Below are 16,697 nucleotides of genomic sequence, written 5' to 3'. Positions count from 1 at the left end.
AACGGTTATTAATTCTGTCCCATTTCTCTGCAATAGCTTCAGGTGTTCTGTAGGACTTCCATAACGCTCCCGACCACCTATACAAAGGACGGTTTTTCTAAAGCTTCGTCCTTATTTTTCATTTGGTACTTTTATTCATCTTGTCGCCGTTGGGTAGGTCTGGGAAATTCCCGAGGCGAGTTTCATTGTATTTGTTATTATGTTATGAAGGAAAGAAAATAACTTATTAAATCAAAAAGTTATGTAAAATTGATCGTAAATGTTTGTAATGTCCATTTGTCCATATTATTTTAATTTTCTAAATATCTTTAGATATGTACAATCTTGAAATTGTCATTTTTGGCTATTCAAAATTTTCGTTTCACGTAGAAGATTTATCAATTTATTTGGGTAATTTGGCACTTGTGAAAACTATGATATAAGTAAATAACTTCAGTAAACGACATTTATTTGTCAAGTTATCTTGTTAAGTTTTTTTTTAATATTTGTACAAAAATGTAGGTAGAAAAATGTTCAAACGAAATTAAATTAATTGACCATAAGTTCATGCAGATTTAGTTAATTAGTGTATTAATTAAGACAATTATAAATTTGACATTTTCATTTTAATTTCTAAAGAGATATAACACAAATTGGTAGAATCAGAGTACAGTATGAAATATCGATTTAGGGTGTGTAATTCGCGGCTTTATATCCATTTATAGCTTTTGGTTGGAAACTTTTTATTGTTCTCGTCTGTATGTGCGATTATGTTTTGTAAAATTGCTGGAAAATGCTTTGAATATAATGTACATGTAAATTAAACATAACCCCGAGTGTTTCTGAGTTAGTTGTCAACTCGATAACAAGGAAAGTTTGTTAATCTGTTATTTAATCAACATATGCAAATGAAGCACGAGGATAAGGCCTTTTCCATAAGAAAAACTTTATGTAAAATGTTATTTAATAGGGATAGACATTTATGATATGTGATGAAATATTTTATTCTTTTTTATGTTGCTCACCTTTCATTGAAATTCCTCCAAATAATATTAAATTAAGGACACGATGACGTTTGCCATTATGTCCTGTCTTAATGAGCTTTACGAAGATTAACTCCTCATCTTTGTCTAAAAGAGGGAGTAACAAGGACAGGGATGGTAATCCCAGCACCCTTCGTAAACTCCTATTATGTCGCTATACTGGCAGTACCAACAGCGACCAATAGTAATTACTAGTCGCTTAAGCGCAAATCTACAATTACTGGATTTGATCACAATGAAACTCAGATATGTTGAGATAATGCAAAGGACAACAACTGTTGCTCACGAAAACCAGCGAGCTGGTTTTGAACTAAATAACAGGGTTGACTTTGCGATTATGTAATTTATTCATTTAATATTGAGCATATAGCAGTCGACTATATTTTATGTGTACTATTAATATCGTACGGACTGTGTACTTAACATCTCTAACATCTTGAAAAAAAAAAAAACATGATTAATTACCATGTTTTCATCGCCGAGTCATCCATTACTGTCTTAAAGTTTACTGCGGGATGATAAATATCATCCCAGGTGATATTTTAGAGCGTTAATACCTTTAAAAACTCAATCCGGTAATTGCTTAATAAAATTCCCCCTCGGGAACTTCGCGGACATGTTTGAGCGACTACGTATACTTGGTTAATGCAATTGCACTCGAAAACCGTGATTAACTTTATTACGTGCATGAAACTTCGCGAGATCGGAGAAGTTCGTTAGTATTAAGCGTAGGTGCCATATTTTATGAAGCTGCCCCATCAATTTGATTTTAGTTAGTTGTAATTTTGCTTTACGGATAACTTTTGGGCGGACTTGGAACGTCATAATTAAACTGCAGGAATTGAGTCAGAATCTCAATGTCGATTTGATCTTGCGCGCTTATTTAAGAAGGCAGTTTTTGTTTTTAATAACGAGCTGTTCGCCAATTTCAAAATTCACGTGACTAACCCTAGCGTGCCCTAACAAAGCCCCTCCATATCTTTTTAACCGTTGAAAATATCGAAAAACTAACTGTCCCTCTAGCATTTCGTTCGAGGATTCCAACAAATCAAACCGCACCCTTCTAAGTTGAAAAATAAAAATTTTACGGGCTGTTCGCCAATTTCAAAAGTCACGTGACTTAAAACGTGCCCTAACTTTTCTTAACTTATTGTTAAACCAGTTTGACAAACATTTTCTTATTCAGTACTTGTCAGTCGGGGTAATCCATAAAATTGCAATAAAATGACGTATTCGGCTATTCCTGTTTCGTTAAATTAAAGTGGCGGTTTGTTTTTTATTCGTTTACCATCCCGTCGTATCATACCAGGGGTGAAATCAACTGGCAATAGCAGCTTTTCGAAGGCGGTAATGCGGCATTTTTGTGCTTTGATACAACTTTCCAGGCTAATTTCGGGTGGCCCTTGGCCCTTGTGGAATTAAAACGAAACTAATTATAACTGGTCTATTTATTTGATTAAAAAAAAAAAGAATTTCAGGTTCGTATTCAGTCAGAGCGGCAAAATGATATTGACGTTGTTACGTTGGAGTGTCCTTTTCCTGCTGCCTAGACTCGTCTTTGCGCTTTCTTCGTCTTCGGATTGCCGCCTCTGGTTTTCAGACCGCAGGATCGTCATGCGGACGACGACTTCGTCCCGCGGCGGACGCCAAGATGTAAGGAAGGCGTAGCGGCGAGTCGGCGTCAGTAAACTGCCAGTAGCCGGTGTCGTAGAACGCTTTGTCGGTCTGGGGAAGTGCGTGCCAATCCGTGAGTTTCGCGTCTCTCTTGGCGCTGATTCGCACTCGTCCGGGCGGCTAAACCACCTCGAAGATATGCCCCAGGTACACCCAGTTGTATTTTGTTTAGGTTGTTTGGTTTTCCCAAGTTAAATTTTGGAGTAACAATCGTTCTTAACTTTTTAAATAAGGACTTCATTTTCTAGGTAGAAGAAAAGAACTATTTATTGAATTAAATACAGGTGAAGAACAACAGAAAATTAAACATATCTTTCCTTGTATAATTAATGAGTTAATGAAAGTTGCGCCAAAGTTAACGATTATTATTAATATTAATCTAATTTGCCTAATCAAGTGTCTCACAAAAGTTAGACAATAAATATATTTATATATAAAATACATATCACCCACTTCAATTACCGTTAACGTTTCGAAAACTCCATCTGTTTTCGTTATCAAAATTGGAAATGAGTCTCTTTTTTAGTTAGTTTTGGCGCTTTTAATTTGTTTGTTTATCTGCTTCCGCATCTAAACCTATCAATATGACGTGTAGTATGTTATTATTGACTTATTTTAATACTGGTAACTATTTTTTAATATTTAGTTTAGTTTAATGTAACATTCGTCGTCTGTTTTAATTTTTTAACGGTAATATGTTCCGTCCTTAAAACGCCATTGAATTATAAAACCTATACAGGGTGTTTGCGAAATATTTTAGGGGGTGGTTGCCGAAGTAGGTCGAAATATGCTTCGTTTCCGAGATTTTTAAATTTTTATTTTTTATTAATTATTTCAGAGCTTTAAAGATCAAAATTTGAAAAACGCTTTGGAGGGATAAATGGGCATTGTTTGGGGAATATTTCTACTTGCAGTGGCGTTCGTGCGAGAATGCCACATTTTTTAATAAAAAAATTGTACGCCACTGACTTTTTCCCGTTTTGATATTTTTTTTAATCCGCCATCAATTCTGAATGAAATTAGTCTCTTCTATTTTTTTCGTGGGATGCACCCGTTTTTGAGCAAAAAAATTAAACATTTTATTGTAAGTTTTGTAATTTCTATTGATACATTACCTAGTAGGTTGCTGTCAATATGTATTTCTAAATAAAATACAACCATCAAATTTCGAGTCAATGTCTTTAAAACTCTTTGAAATAATTAATAGAAATAAATACAAAATTACAATGTAAACACTGTATCTCGGATTTATGTTTATATGAACTTTTTTCATAAAATAGGTTAGGCAACCACCCCCTAAAATATTTCGCACTTATTTACAAACACATATCTCATATTTTATTTTTAAAACAACTTCTTAACCAAGTTACTATTGGGTTACTTAAAAATAGAAAAATGAATTAGATAAATAGAAAGTTGTTATTCTAAATGTAGGTATCTTATTGCCAGTAGATATAGCTCAGTTCTATATGATTGTTTGTGTTTATTAATTAAAATAATTTCGAGAATGTTAAAATTCTATTACCGATCATCCATTTTTTTTTTTCAAATTGTAGATAATTTTATGATTTATTATTGATGGGTACTTTTACTTCAGGCTCTAAATATCATCAATTTAGCACCACTGGAACTTTTTTTATAGTATATAAAAAAATATCCCATTAAAATATAATCTATTTTAATGGGAGATGAATAGAAGTCTAAAATTTTATCACATGTCAAAGCTGGATTAAACAGTTTTGTATTAATTTTGTTAGTTTAAAGTTATCTATCTTCAAAACAGAGAACATCAGAGGAACAAACCTAACTGTATACAGGGTGATTCACTTTTTATGATTAGGACTTTAACCATCGATAGATCTCGTCAAAATAATGTCATTTTGAAGTATACACTTTTTCTTCCAAAGGCTTCATTTTAGAGATAGAAGTTCTTGAAAAAATTGTTATTTGGTTTTTATTATTTTTAATATAATTTGTACGCCATTGGAAATTTTTCATAATGAATATATATTTTTTACATTGCGGTTTATTCTACAGCAATAAGGTTTCTTACAATTGTTAAATGAAATGCTTGGTTTTTGAGAAAAAGGGCTTCTTATGGATGCATTACACGTGAAATGGTTTTTTATAATTTTGCTAAACTTGACAAAAATCTGCTGACATTTCGTACATCGTGTTTTTTATCTTATCCCTCGTAGGGAAGGGTGAGATTTGTCTTTATCGTTTGTCTCACGCTGTTAGTTATCCTAAAAGAAAGTTTTCTTGTCTTTCGTGACTTTGTATTTTGTCTCTAATAGGAATCTTTCACCAACAGCATCTGACTGTTGGTGAAATGTCCCATTACTTTACTTGGTTTATGTTATTTTTATTTCCGCACATCTTTAAGTTCATGCGAGAAAATGGTGCATGCGCCGGTATGTTTACTGAAACGTCCAGCTGAATTTATTTGTTGAAATTAATAACTATTTAAGCAAAAGTCTTTTAAATCCACACAGAATTGTCGGCATAGGGAAAATATGGCTGGTAGTGTAAATTATTAATGTTTAATAATTATTACTCTTCTGATTTAATTTTGGATAGTTAAATGTGATATGACTTACTAAAAGTTTAATTTTATATCAATTTTTGGATAAAAGAAAACGAATTACAAGATTTATTCCTTTTTGTTTTTATGTCAGATTTTTCCTAAAGTTTAAGACCTAAGACTTTTATGTGTTCATCTTTTTGAAATTTCGCTGAATAGCTGTCTTCATAGAAATATTTGTTACCTGTTAAACTATAGGTATAGAACGATGAATGAGAACCACAGAGGAAGCTATAATTAGACTTTCAATAACGTATTGTTGTAGTTAATGGCAATTTAGTCAACAAAATTGTGCCTACTTGTTTATTTATAAGAAGATTCCACCTGTTAAGTTATAAAATTTTCCTGCCGCCACTAATATTAGACCTCTATTTCCACGAGTCTTATAAATAGAGATGTTGTGTTGTTCGAATAATATGTATATTAGCATATTAGTTGATGAATATTTATAACTTTCATTTCAACTACAAATGATCCCGCTGGTTATGCGAAAAGGGACGTTTGTTTTTATTTAAATTTTCGTTTAATATGTACATGTTTTTTCTGTGTTGTGACGTAGGTTGCAGTACATTGATTTACCAGTTTAATGTTTAGCGAGATAGATTTTCTCTATGCCCCACTTTCTTAATTATGCAAGCACATGGGGAAAAATCAATGTGTGATGGACTAGATCATCATACCCATACGTTTATGGGTCGCTGAATACGAATCCGGTGTTTCGATTGATGTTAGCACCAAACTGTCAAGTGATTTGAATATGTACTAAGAGAAAAAATGCTGGGGAATACGACTTTAATCCAATTAGGTAAAATTAATAAAAAGAAATAATAAGGTTAAATCGAGGACACTGCTGATAGTTATTAATTCAGTTAGCAACGCGGAGAAGTTAGTTAATTTGATTATTTTCTAACGTATCAACAAATATTTAATCGATAATGTTTGAATTGAGGTAGGTATGCCCCGTAATTGGGCTCTGTCTAAATTTGTCGACTAATTTTAGTCGCGTGTACATCAATATTTAACGTAAATAACAAAACCGCAGGAATTAATAAATAATTAACGCGGTTGAAGTTCTGTTAATATTTGTGACCGCAGCAAGGTACCCTAAATGTTGCGTCGATAATTTTTTTTTAGTTACGTACTAATATTCTGTGTTTACGTTGGATGTACAGTTACCTTGTCTGCATTGTGCGGCGTTTCGTTTCACTGTAAATGACTTGTTATTTTATGAAAAACAATAAGTAGTACTTTTAATTTTTGTGTATTGTATCTAAAACATACTTTATACTGGAAACATTTTGATGAACACACCGGCAAAGGCAAGATTTATTTGGTTGCCAATTATGAGTATTTACATAGAAATAGAATTAAGCTTTAGGATCAGTGATTGTTAACAGATAATTTCTGGAAGTAGGACATTTTTGGATTGGCCTTCCTATTTGTCTAATCCGAATTATGTTGGAATGTTTGGTCAGTATTAAATTGGTTTGCAGAAGTTGTATAATGTTCTAAAGCAGCGTTTCTGCGACAGTTTTCTAAAACATAAGTAATCTACGTAGTATCCAATATGTTGAATTAATCAAATGCCGTCTATATCCCTTCATTTCACGATAATCCCTACGGCAGACCGGGGCCACCCCATCAATCAATACGTGTTTGTTCCCCAACCCTTGGAGCGCTTCAACTTATCTTTTATCAAATCAAATGGACTTATTTGTTAGTCTGGTACTTATTTTGTAGTTATAATTTCATGTTCTAGAAAGCGGTAACACAGTCCTACAAGATTTTAACCCACACCAATTAGAATTTAATCTCTTATTCACGCGAAATACCTTTTCCAAATTTTCTGTACTTTGAGGAGTAATCACACACTTGGAAATTTGAAGTTGCTCCTCCGCGATATCGACCACTCAAGGGCAGAGACGGAGGAAGATTTGCGTCACGGTTAGACGTCGTTTTCAATCGAGCTGATGCGATACCAGTTAATTGGATTAATTTTTAATAGTCACATTGTCAGATAGCGGCCATTCACATGTTAACAGATAACGCACACACATGTATGCTAACCGTGTAGTAATGTGTGACGGATTTGTTCATTACCATAACAGTGAGTGCGGTGTAGTTATAGTTAATGAACCGTTGTCCCGATGAGAATATTCGAAGATGCCCCTGAACAGTGCTCTCTACAACTTAAGATTAAATACTGCCGCTTACATAAAGGTAACGATCTGATTTTATTGCCGCAATCGAGAGTGGATTGACTGGTAAACGCGGATTTGTTTATGTACCGAACAGAGGATTCGTGTAGGCGCTTCAGCATTTTTAACGTACTGTTTGCATGTGTTTTATAAATCACAAATTTAAATACAGGTACCTGACGAACGGGTTCGTTTACATTTCTAAGTTTGCCCGAAGCTTTGGTATTTTTATCATTTTTATTTATACCTTGCCATAATAACAACCGAGTAAGCTTATTCCAGAGACAAGTCCGGGTTTGATCGACACATGTTCGGTATTTATTTGCGCGTGGAGAAATTATATAACAACACGGTGATACAGATATTTGATCCCGATACACTTAAATTCAATAATAAATCTATTTCCGTAATAGTAGGCGTTGCTACAATGATTTCAGGGAATTTTAAAATAAACTGATTTAAACGTTTGATTACGATTATCTCGATTTTGGGAAATTTTCATAAAAGTATGTGCTATTTTTTTTTTAAAGTACGCTAGTCGTTACCGGTTAATTTCCAGTCTTTAAACTGAATTGGCGTGCAACTTAAAGGAGCGAAAATTTGAATTTTCGAGGGCCAGGGGGATAGGAATGCTAATTTGCATTTCAGGGATCATTTTCAGTATTGGAATTTCAAATAGGGTTTTCCAAGGAGCTAGTCACTTGGCTTCGGTAGCTCCTAAACTGAGAACAAAATTTATGAAACAAGTTAATTTTTTCTGTTCGAGTGAAATATTGTATACATTTATTATTTTCTTATTTTCCTTGTAGATGTTGGCTTTGGCGAGGCGCGTTATCCATGACAATCACTGCGCCAATCATCAATCATTATAAAAATGATTTTCGTTTGCTGTTGATATTTGAATCCTTGTAGATCGTATCATTTCATTTCATTGGATGACTATATCGTGAAAATGTAATTCGGCAGTTTTATTTTAAGCACTATTGAAATATAGGGAAAATGTGTTTCCATTCTTCTGCTTTTGTCGAAATAAACTTTCGAATTACTTTACCACTTGAACAAATTGCGTTTTATAAGAAAAAAAACGTGAATAGCTGCCGCATATTTGGTTACGATCGGACTAAACAGAGCTCAAACTGCATAGTATATACGCGCTACTCCCATTCCGTCTTTCACTGCTGCGCGATTGTAACCATGACCACCGCTGTAAACACTTTACAGACGTGGGAGCGAGCTACGAGGAGCCCACGTATCAACCCACTTTTTTATTTTGGGTGCACGTGTATCACAAACAGGATGTCGATGGTTCTAAACAGGATTTTTTGCCACCAATTCCGTTAAATTTCTAAAGACGACCCGTTCCGGTCTGTCAATTAATAGAATTCCAGACACGTCCGTATAATGCATCATAATAACATGCCATTAAGGCGATTATGGAAAAACAAGGTATATGTTATTTGTCTCGTACAAGAAAACCAGATCGATAAAAGATACCACGGTCGATATTTGCCGTTCGTTTATGTTGGCGGATGTGCAGAAAGCAATAAGTAATGGCTTAACAGAGCACTTGGGTTCCCGCGCACGTCTCCGTACTTGCGTTAGTTGCGGCCCGATCTGGAGTAAATGAATTAAAATGGTGCCCATTGCGGTCCATAAACGTCTCGCGGTGTAATATATTTAACTCTGTGCGTTTTATGGATAAATAAATTGACGTTCGTTGTATGAAGTCGTACGGGTTCTTTGAGATGGCGGTTCTGGAAAAAAACTGGTTCGAAGTTGGGAGTGGTTTTATATTTGCTGATTCTTATAAGTTAGTCAGCATTTTCAAAACTGAGAAATATACTGATAATTCGAGTTAAGGGATGGTTGAGGGCTTCGATTCGGGGTGACGTCTAGAAAAATATGCATAAAAGTCGTATTCGCACATAAACAACTGCAAAAGTTATAAACAAATAAAGATTTCAAACAATGGGTTCGGTTTTTTTTGTAAATAACTCGAAAAATACAGGGTGTCTCATAATTAGTGTCCAGTAGTTTACCACTTGATTCTATTGCCAAAAATAAGAATATCGTTTCATCTCCCTAAATGGGCCCTCAAAAAATTAATTTTTTTAAATATTTCCGAAATGGGTTGAAGGAAAATTATGAATTTTGACGCCATGAATGCTCATTAAAAGTCGAAATAGTTCATGATAAAATTTTTCAAGATTTTTTATCAGGGGCGTCTCAATTGGGGGGGTCGTCGGTTAATATTTGCCCCAATTTTTTTGCTTGTCGAAATGTTCAAATTCAAAGGCCAGCATATGATAGACCTCTACAAAAAAGTTACTCTTTATTTCTTTCGATAAAATGATCATCTGTTGGTATCTGAATTTGAAAATTTCGACATGCAAAAAAATTGGGGCAAATTTTAGCAGACGACCCCCCCAATTGAGATGCCCCTGACTAAAATGTTTGAAAAATTTTATGATGAACTCTTTCGACTTTCAATGAGCGTTCGCGATGTCAAAATTCATAATTTTCCTTCAACCCATTTCGGAAATATTAAAAAAAAAAGAATTTTTTGAGTCCCCATTTAGGGGGGCGTAGCTCCCTTAGGAAGCGTTTCTCGACCAATGCGTATATGAAAAATGTACTTATTTTTGTCAATTTGAAAAAATATTATGAAGGAACAGGAAATTTCTTATAAAAATGTCCCAAGTCCCGAATCTCTATGGTCATTATTTATAATTTTAATTTAATGTTGAAAATAGAGCTTTTAACGTCGAAAGCAGTGCACATACGGCGCCCCACAATTTTTTTTATGATATTAAATGTTAATATAAAAATTTCAAAAAATTATCGTATTTAGAAACTTGAATAAAAAAAATTCCGTCGAGAATTTTTTTTTATCGATTTTTCAACAAATAGGACCATTGTTAATTAACAAAAAATTTCAAAACAAAAAAAGGCGTATAATTGTTTAAAAAAAAAGTGCTAAAATTATTTCGCTTCATGGAAACCTTTTGACAACTATTGCGATCTCTTATAAGTCATTAGTTATTAAATTTTTTAGTTAACAAAGAATTAAAAATTAATAAAAAAAGCGACATTAAAAAACATTAGCTGAAAATTTTTCGGCATAATTATTAAAATAATTTAAACAAATGCAATAATTAGGTACATATATTTTTTTTTATTTCATTGTTCAGAGTAGGTATTTTATAAAAACAAAATTTTTTTTTCTCAAAAAATGTTTTTAATTGTTTATAATAGATTTTTTTATTTTATGGTTGTTTAAATAATGTATTAAGAATTCTTTTCTTTCTCTAAATTTATAGTTTCCAATTCTCCAAGGTTACAGATTTTTTTTTTTTATTTTATGTTGAAAATTTACTTAACAATTTGTTATAAGCAGTCGTCAAAAGTGCTGTTATTTTTTTAGATAGAGAAAAAAATAACAAAACTAACCATATAGTATAATTTTTATAAAAAATTCGATTTTTTATATAAGTTTTTAGATACCAATTCTCCAGAAGGTTAGGTACAGATTTTTTTTTATTTTATGTTGAAAATTTATTTGTTTATTTACTTAGGTAACAATTTTTTATAAACAATCGTCAAAAGTGCTCTTATTTTTTTTAGATAGAGAAAAAAATAAAACCAACCATATAGTATAATTTTATTCTTGTCCAAATTTTTTTTTATTTTTATAGATTTTTTTTAGTTTGGTATTCTCCGAAAGTCAAAGTGGCCATGCGATTTTTTACTTATAAACAAATACCTATAGCTTTTAAACTATTAAAGATACAGTTGTGGACATTCAAGACAATTTTGTAATTAGTCATGATCATTATTTACATGAATTTGTTTATAAAAAATGAAGCTTTTCTTCGTATTATTTTGAAGATGTTAGCTAACCTATTAAGCAACTAAATTAAAGATCAAATAACTAAAAAAAATAATAGAATCCTTTTTCTTAAGAAAGAGGTGTATGTGTTGATCAACGATTATACGAACCTTGTTGACGGAATATTACAACACCCCCGTACCTACTGTCTTTTAAATATTCGCAGTATTTTTCTTTGTTTATAGGAACACTGGATACCAAAAAGTTACTGCGTAAACTTATATCGTACCTAAACTAACCACAAGTATTAAATATTTGCTCTGAGCCAATTCGTCATAATTCATCATTTTGATTAATATTGCGTGTAAGGCTGTTAAGCTGCTTGTGCTCAATAATCACTTGGAAGATCTATTTTATAGACAAAATTGTAAAGGTCGTAGCACTGCGTGGAACATTATGGTTAATGAATTGAATTGTGTCAATAGATGTCCTCATTGGAATAGAAAGAAAATGGAAATTGTTTTTTTTTTTTGTAAAATGTTTATGTTTTTTTAATTAAGTGATATTAATGAAGTTATCTCTAGGCATATGTCTGTTCCAGTACAGACGCTGTAAACACAATATATATCAGCAAAAAAATATACCGACGTATCATTTTTTCTCCCCACTTTCCAATTAGTATCAACGACAAATCTACTAGTTTTTATTAATGTTTACTATTATATACAGTCAAAATACCTGTTTTTTTGCATATGGGTAATATGGTGAAAGCAAAATATAATGTTTCTCCTCACTTTCCAATTTTGAGTAACGAAAGGTGTTCTAAACTTTCGTGTTCGCTTCCAGATTATTAATCCATTAAGCTTTAACGTTGCCTCCGAGTTTACGCTGTTCTAAATTTTCATCCGTTAATTCCATTAACGCTAGTAACAGCTCTCTGGCGATTATTTGTAGATTAATACCGTTTTTAATAACATTCAACAACACGCACGTCGTCGGGAGTAGGCAGCGGTTGTGACGGGCGTAAAAAATTGCCTGCAGCTAAATTAAAATCTTTTTAGTGGATTTGCGGAAAATACTAAACGCGTAGGTATTTCGTAATTTTAGATTTTCGATGGTTTTGTGCAAATAAGGGAGTTTTAAAAATTGGCGTTGCTAAAAAACATCGTGCTTCTCGATAGGGTATTTTATATCACAGGGAACAACATACTCCCTTCTGGAGTTGTCAAATACCTTCTAAAGAAGTCCCTTGGAATCACATCTGGTTTCTTAGGAGTTTCAGGCAATTTGCTAGCCAAGTGAACATTATGCTGATAGTGGAATATGGAATCAATTGCTTATATTGTCATCTGTGTTCTATTTGTGCCTTGCTCTTTGTCTGATATAACAAAATCAGACAAATTGAATGAAATATAAAGGGAAGGCGGTATTTTCATCTTTTACAAGCCTTGATTGAATTTATTTTGTATTATTGAAGTTTCTATCCGATATTTCACTTTCTAGTCCGTGTAGTATACCTACAGTCTTGTGATATGTTTTTGATTATTATAATGGACTAACAATCCATTAGACTTATCCAAGTGTCAGCACATTTTCGGAATTTCTTTGTACAATCGGGTTCTAGAATACCCAAGGCGACATGTTCCTGAATTAACAATTAACAATAGATTGTTTAAATCAAATATACTCGTTCCAGTTTAGATGTGGTGCAATATGTAGATATCCTCATCTAGCTCGTTTTATTTTATAGACTGCCCTAAATATTTAACGCCGGTTGATAAGGGTTCAAAGCGGGAGGGTCGCGTTAAATATATAACGGAGGGGGCATTTAGTTCAATTTATTTACGCTAGAGGGGCGCGTGATACATATCTATCATTTAATAAACATTTGTACATGCCAGTAGTTATATATTTTGACCTACATTTGAAACGTAATGGGTAGAAGATACTTAATTTTATTATTTTGTATTTATTGTTTCTATTTTATCTATACAGAATTTTCTCAGAAACCCATGTGTTTAAAAATACACAGGGTGTTCTATTTAAAAAATGTAATATTTGGCGTGTCCCATTTTTATTCCTCTGTATATTTCAAATTAGTTTTGTCCTTTAGGACGAAGACGTCTGGCATTACCACTGTTAATTTTAAACTGACCAGACGTCTTTCAAAATTTCTGAGGGTTTGATGACACGAATACCATACCCTCTAGCGGTTAAACGAAGCAACTTAGGATGGACGTTTTGTTGAATCAGCCGTCTGTTCTGGATTACTTGTGCATGGCCGTGCATACCTGTAGACGATGAGCAGTTTGAGTGGAATAGTATTTTCCGGTGGATCTGGAACTGCCGCCGCGTCAGCGTACCGAAAATGTTAATTAGCTCGAAAAGTATCTCGGCTTACAGGTAGCAGGTAGGGGTCGTAGCGTGCATGCAGTAGCTACTGCCGCATTATGGCGATTACCTTCAATTCCGGTGGCATTTAGCATGGGAAATACGTCACGCGTTGGCCGGTACCGTTCTGTATTAATGTCATGACAAAATTCCCCATTATGATTGATGGGACTCGAGGGAAGGGAATCGTATTTCCAGGGAAACCAATCCGTCCCTTCGCGACAAACAGCGGATGCATTATATTAATAAGTTTTCTTTTTACGCGACTGTATCGTGTGTTAGATGTATTAAGGTTAATTGGCTGGTGGAAATGTACGAAAAGTCAAAGAAATTGTTGAAAATCTAGAAAATCCATTTTTGGACTATCAAGATATCATATTTAGATTTAGAAGTTGTAGATTTCCGAGGTGTTTGGAAGTATTTCCGATCTCAATTGAACAACCAAAAGGTTGGCAGGCTCGGTCGCTGACGCAGCAAATCGGCATTTAAATATTTGCAAAACTTGGAAGTGGAAGTGGTAGAAATGTATACGCCCAGTTGAAGAATGCGCGCGCGGTCAAACGACGTATAACGTTAGCCCCACTGGGCGACTGGGCAATAAATCTCAGTTGTTGACAATTGGTTGACAAATTGCCTAGCAGTGCAGTGCAGCAATGCGGAATTTGGTGTGATCCAGGTAATTTTAATTTATTATAGGCACCTTCTATTAATCATTCATATTACAATTGCGAAAGGGAAAAATAAGAGGGATATTTTGTTTTCTAATATTATTACAACATGACATTTTGGAGATCTTTTGAAACGGAACAAAACAAAATAATTCAAATATATTGTTGGCCAAATATAATAGAAATTTTCTACACATTATATACAAATTATAATTTTTACCTTTAGCAGAAAACTTTTTTAGGGACGCCTATGAAACTAATTAAATTTTATTGCTAGGCGTTTTTATACATGTTCAACTGACTTCGGAAAGACTATACTTTCAATGTAATTCAATATATTTTACTGTATTCCTTGAGGTTTTAAAGAAATTTATTTTAAAGCTATTCCTGCTGATATCGTCTTGTTTATAAAGCTGATTTAATTCATTTTATTTGTGAATCCTTCCGATGTACTTCGACATATTTTATAGAAGTTTAGGTGCTCTTCAAAGGATTCTAAAGGAAATTCGAGGACTTTTGATGGATGTTGAAGCTCTTTGGACGTATGGTGATACGTCAGTTACTGTTTTCACGAATTTGTTTCATTTCGTAGCGGTTATTAGGTGATTTGAAGTATTTGCTTTTATTCTGGATTATTTTTTATACATTTTCTGTTCATTTCGTGATTTTCCGGGATCTACAGCATCCCCAAATAATAATTTTTAAAGAGAAAAAATGTATGCAGGTAGAATTTCACCACTTGAACAGAGCTAATCAAAAGAAAGTGCAAGTCTCATATTAATTTTTTTCCCGTAACTGGAAAATATGACGTGTTTTGTGACTCTTTCAAATTATCTAAGACAACTATTACATAGAATTAATAATAGGTGTACACGTTTGAGTAATTTTGTGATGATTTGGACGCGCTGTAGATATAACGAAAATTCGAAAGAACTTGAAATTCCCGATTTTATTTTTACACTATTTTATTCGAGCGCTTGCCAAAAATTCGTCCTATATTGCAGCGTTAGCGTATTTCAAATGCCGCTGGCAAAACATTAATGCTTTTAATATTTGTCTCTTAGATTTAGATAATCATATTTATCGTAACAGTTCAATCAAATATTCGGATCCGCGTAAGTGTAAAATTAATTTCTTCTAGTTTTTTTTTTGTAATCAGTAATGTTGCGTAAGTTTCTCATCGCTAAAAATGAATTTCGTCACAAAATTTCTCATTTATGAAAGAAATAAATTTTTTCGTGAAAATAGTCGTTACTCACAAAGGGTTTGGAGACCCAGAATAGCGAAATAATACAGAATTCTAAATTCTGATTCGAAATTTGAATTCATATAGTCGTTAGGCGTTTCAGGGTTATTCACATTACATTCTGTCCTCCTTATCTAAATATGCCTTTCTAAATAGGAAGAAATCGTAAAGATGAAAGTTTTAGAAGATTTTCTTGTGGTTTCAAAGAAATACATAAAACAATGTTGACTTTATCCATTGTGTAGAGTCGGTAAATAAAACAAATTGTTGTGCAATTGATCACCAAAAAATTTCAGAAAACTTTTATCTTTTCCATTTTTTTCAGGAGGTGCATGTAAATTGCTGAAATATCAGGGGAAATTCAGTAAATGTTAAATAAATAAGGAGATATGGTTTTTTGCGGCATTTTTTTGTTATCACTGAGCTGAAACCAAAAGGAAACGGAAATAAATTACGTGGGTATTTTTATAACCCCCGAGACAGTGGCAGCTACTTTTATGTATTAACTTGAAATCAATTTCAGGTCTCGCAGAGGGTTAGATTTGATCAGTTCCATTTCCTTTTTTTTTCGAGTGGGGGCGTATTATTTTAGGCCGTATATACACTGTCCCATTCCAATTTATCCAACGTCTCCAGCAACTGGAGAACTCAAACTTCGATCTCTAATTTAAAAGTTAATATAAACTTGTTCCTTAAAATGTATCAAGAACTTTTTACGTGATTACAAAAGTTTTATTTTGAGGGGATTAAATATCCTAAAAGAAGTCATATATGCCCAAAAATTAAGTCCTCAGTATGCCTTCATTATTTCCATAGCTGTTCTTCACTCACAAAGTACACTGTCTGTTTTAAGGCCTCCAAATAAAAAAATAACGTAGATTCAAGTCTGGCGAACGTGGAGGCCAGTGAATTGGAGCATCGTATCCTCTGCCTATCCATCTGCCTGGGTTCTGGTCATTTAAATGTTCTCTTACAGTGGGACTGAAGTGCGGTGATCATGCACAAAATTAATGTGATCACGTAGTTCGTCAAACAATTCTGGCAGAATATTCTGTAATTCTAGCGTAATGGAGAATTTTTTTAAT

At 33.2% G+C, this 16,697-nt stretch overlaps 1 protein-coding gene across 3 annotated transcripts in view; it reads left to right on the top strand.

Moving 5' to 3' along the window:
• Positions 1–16,697, top strand: part of LOC108909609 (cAMP-dependent protein kinase type I regulatory subunit) — a 53,094-nt gene that overhangs the window by 19,429 nt on the left and 16,968 nt on the right. The window contains exon 1 of one of the 3 annotated variants that reach the window (XM_018713995.1): positions 2,698–2,843. The exons of 1 other annotated variant lie outside the window; for it this stretch is intronic. In XM_018713995.1, the coding sequence (XP_018569511.1) occupies positions 2,835–2,843 (9 nt within the window). In that variant the 5' untranslated portion in view covers positions 2,698–2,834. Of the gene's footprint in view, positions 1–2,697; positions 2,844–7,333; positions 7,501–16,697 lie in introns of those variants that run through there. One more of the 3 variants, XM_018713994.2, reaches the window with a different exon arrangement.

Source organism: Anoplophora glabripennis, unplaced genomic scaffold (genome assembly GCF_000390285.2).
Source record: "Anoplophora glabripennis isolate ALB-LARVAE unplaced genomic scaffold, Agla_2.0 scaffold147, whole genome shotgun sequence".
NCBI classification, from domain to species: domain Eukaryota; kingdom Metazoa; phylum Arthropoda; class Insecta; order Coleoptera; family Cerambycidae; genus Anoplophora; species Anoplophora glabripennis.
The sequence above is the reverse complement of the archived record's forward strand: the minus strand, read 5'-3'. Positions and strand labels throughout refer to the sequence as shown.